This window comes from Gekko japonicus, unplaced genomic scaffold (genome assembly GCF_001447785.1).
Source record: "Gekko japonicus isolate JY-2015 unplaced genomic scaffold, Gekko_japonicus_V1.1 scaffold776, whole genome shotgun sequence".
Taxonomy (NCBI): Eukaryota; Metazoa; Chordata; class Lepidosauria; order Squamata; family Gekkonidae; genus Gekko; species Gekko japonicus.
In genome coordinates, this window is record NW_015161428.1 from 588,844 (window position 1) to 592,446 (window position 3,603).

Genomic DNA, 3,603 nt, shown 5'->3' on the forward strand with positions numbered 1-3,603 from the left:
TCTCTGAGCCCCGCCTACCTCACAGGCAGTGTTCCCTCTAAGCTGAGTTAGTGTGAGCTAGCTCAGTTTTTTAGCCTCCGGCTCACAGATTTTTGTCTTAGCTCAGGAAGGATGGCTCCAGAGCAAACTAATTCATGCAGTAGCCAAATCGCTTGCTCACAACTTTAATACCAGGAGCTCACAAAGCAGGATTTTTGCTCCCAAGACTCCACAGCTTAGAGGGAACATTGCTCACAGGGTGTCTGTTTTGGGGAGGGGAAGGGAAAGGAGCTTGTCAGCCGCTCTGAGACACCTTTGGGTAGTGAAGGGCGGGGTACAAATCCAATTTCCTCCTCTTCCTCTTCTTCTTCCTCTTCCTCCTCTTCTTCTTCCTCTTCTTTTTCTTCTTCCTCTTCCTCCTCTTCTTCTTTTTCCTCCTCTTCCTCCTCTTCCTCCTCTCCTTTTTCTTCCTCTTCTTTTTCTTCTTCCTCTTCCTCTTCTTCTTGGCTAGGTAGCTGTTGGGCTGAACATGATCTGAGCACCCCTATCTATAGATTTGCTTGGCTGATCACAGGTCTTCAAGATTAATGCCTAATCTCTGAGATTAATGCCTAATCTGTTGCGCACCGGTGGAGGTAGGCGGGCTAGCTCTGGGTTGGAACATTCCTGGATATTTGGGGGGGTGGAGCCTGGGGAGGGCGGGGTTTGCAGGGAGGATCAACAGGGTATAATACCATAGAGTCTGCTCTCCAAAGCAGCCATAAGAACATAAAACGCCAATGTTGGATCAGGCCAATGGCCCATCCAGTCCGACACTCTGCGTCACACAGTGGCCAGAAATACCAGCAATTTCATGGAGTGCCCACGAGTTCTTGTATCGTGAGAAAGGGAGAAAAGGACTTCTTTCTCGACCTGCCCTGTCCCACGCATAATCTTATAAACCTCGATCATGTTGCCCCCTCAGCCGTCGTTTCTCCAAGCCAAAGAGCCCCAAGCCATTTTCTCTCGGGGAGCTGCGCCCTTTAATCTGGAGATCAGTTGTAATTCCCGGAGATCGCCCAGGCCTGCCTGGAGGAGAGATCAAGACGGGGTAGCCGTGTGGGTCTGTCTGTAGCCAGAGAAAAGAGCCAGAGTCCAGGAGCACTGGAAGCCTTAACAACATTTGCAGCAGGGGAGGAGCTTTCGTGAGTCACGGCTCCTTCCGATCCCTGATGAAGTGAGCAGTGACTCCGGAAAGCCCACACCCTGCTGCAAATGTTGTTAGTCTTTAGGTGTTACTGGACTCTTGCTCTTTCCTACTACCTGGAGGTTGGCAACTATAGGTGGTGGGGGTAGCATGGCCCAGGTGGCACGTCTGGAATCTTTGGTTGGATGTGATTGTTTCTGACAGCAGGGCTGAGAAAGGACTCTACCTAGGGATGCCGGCCTCCAGGTGGGACCTGGGGATCTCCAGGAATCACAGCTCATCTCCAGACTACAGAGATCAGCTCCCCTGGAGAAGATGAATGCTTGGGAGGGGTGGCATTGCACCCCACTGAGGTCCCTGTCCTCACCAGGCTCCGTCCCCAAATCTCCAGGAATTTCCCAACCTGGAACTGGCATCCCCCGTGATGACCTGCTGGGGGCCGGGGTGGACCTGGAGAACCCTGGCTCTACTTAAGGCTCTGGAAGGCCACTGACGGAGTAGGCCAGATTGGGTGAGACGGATAGGGTTGGCAAGTGTACTTACGCTTGGCAGTGGGGGAGCCTTGCCCGGCTCCGGGAGCTCTTCCAGGATGCACGCGCGCCACCAGCACATCACAGGAAGTGACGTGCTACGTCACTCACGTTGGGGGCGTGGCCCAGATCGTCGGGGGGAACCATAAGGTTCCCCCCCCCCGACGATCTGGGCCACGCCCCCAATGTGAGCAACGTGGCTGTGTCACCTCCGGTGATGCAGCTTCGGGGGGCGGAGTTCCCCCTGGGGCCCAATTCCGCTGTGGCAGAAATTGGGCCTCCAAAGCCCCCCGCCCCCACTTGGCAGCCCTAGAGACGGACCCATGATCTGATTCCATGTAAAGGAAGTTCATAGGTTCGTAGTGGATGGATCCCGGGTAATACCTCAATAACGGGGGGCATATGGCTCCCGTGGAGTTCCCCCACTTGTGCCGCAAAGCTCTCGCCCTCCAGAGTTGTGCAACGCTGCCATAGCATTTACTTCTCATATCTCTACGCTGCCTTTCGCTACATGTAGGCAGGGCATCTCACTGAATTAAACTGACACCGTGCGGGCAGGGGGGGATACCTGTTCCCGAGCCGGTCATGAGAGTGACACGTTGTCGGCACGGGACGCGTGTCTCTAGGAGGAGGCTGCTGCCATCTTTCTTTGGGCTGGTAATGTGGAAATTTACTTGCTTAACAATTAACTGGCCTCACTCATCAGCCGGAAGAAGAACACTGTGTGGGCAACAGGGTGGAAGCATTCCATTGTTGGGCAAAGGGTCAGCGATAAGCATCTCTCCACTGCCTCATTCTTCTGTGGCTAGAGGCCTTTTGGCTCTGCGGCTAGACATGCATGAGGGGTCACAGGCTGAGATGCAGGCCGCCTCCTGGGGGCAGACCTGTGGGGCCGGGGCCAGCGAGTGCCCCATCTTGGGAGTGTGCTGGGTGCCCAAAGCAATAGAAGACAAAGACTTTTACCGGACAGTCCTAAGTGGAGTTAACACCTTTCAGAGTCCTTTGAATTCCATGGACTTGGATTGGGTCTATAACTGCTTAGGACTGCACCATCAGAAGAAAGTGGCGGCTGGGTAACTTTGCATCTCTTCGGGTAACTTGAGCAGACGTTTCTGTTTGCCCTGTTGAGCTTGAGTGTCTTTTGTCTTGCAGAAGATGGCCCCTTCATGCTTATGCCAAGCCAGTGTCCATTTTGCCAGATTCTTACAGTTCTTAGCTGAGAGGAAGCGAACGTGTTCCTCTGAGCCCCTCATTCAAATGATTTTGCTGTGTTTTCTCACTGATTCCCCCTCTTTGGTTATAATCCTTGGTCTGGCGATACACTGCTATTTGTATCACGTTTTTATCTTTCAGGTGGTCAGCCGTGTTGGTCTGAGGCAGGAGAACAAATTTAGAGTCCAGCGGCACCTTTGAGACCAAAAAAAGTTTATTCAGGGTATAAGCTTTTGTGTGCAAGGCACAGTTTTTCAAACAGTGTGCCTGGCACATGAAAGCGCATACCTTGAATAAACTCTTGTTGGCCTTATAGGTGGCATGGGACTCTTAAGTTTGTGCTACAGTTTTGTCTTGTCTTTCCTCCAAGGCACAAATGGTCCTCTCCTCCTTGTAAAGTGGGTTAGGCTGAGAGATGATACATGGACCACGTTCACCCAGTAAGCCTCATCAGGGGTCATTTCGTAGAAAAAGAGGTGCAGGAGCTCATTAGCATAACTAATTAGTGTAACTTATTTGCATATGCCACACCCCCTGACATCACCGGAAGTGTGTCAGAAGGCAACACCCACCGCTCAGGATCCACTGGACTGTTTTGGATTGCTAGCTATTGGGGGGGGGGCGCGCGGCTCTGTCTTCGCGTCGCAGAGGAGGGAGAGCTTGTACCTGAATAAAACTTGGTCTTAAAGGTGCTAC

At 52.6% G+C, this 3,603-nt stretch overlaps 1 protein-coding gene across 1 annotated transcript in view; it reads left to right on the forward strand.

Annotated features, from left to right (window-relative positions):
• Positions 1-2,529: 2,529 nt before the first annotated feature.
• Positions 2,530-3,603, forward strand: part of WNT9B (wingless-type MMTV integration site family member 9B) — a 22,023-nt gene continuing 20,949 nt past the window's right edge. The window contains exon 1 of the mRNA XM_015428943.1: positions 2,530-2,768. Within this exon, the coding sequence (XP_015284429.1) occupies positions 2,530-2,768 (239 nt within the window). The remainder of the gene's footprint in view (positions 2,769-3,603) is intronic.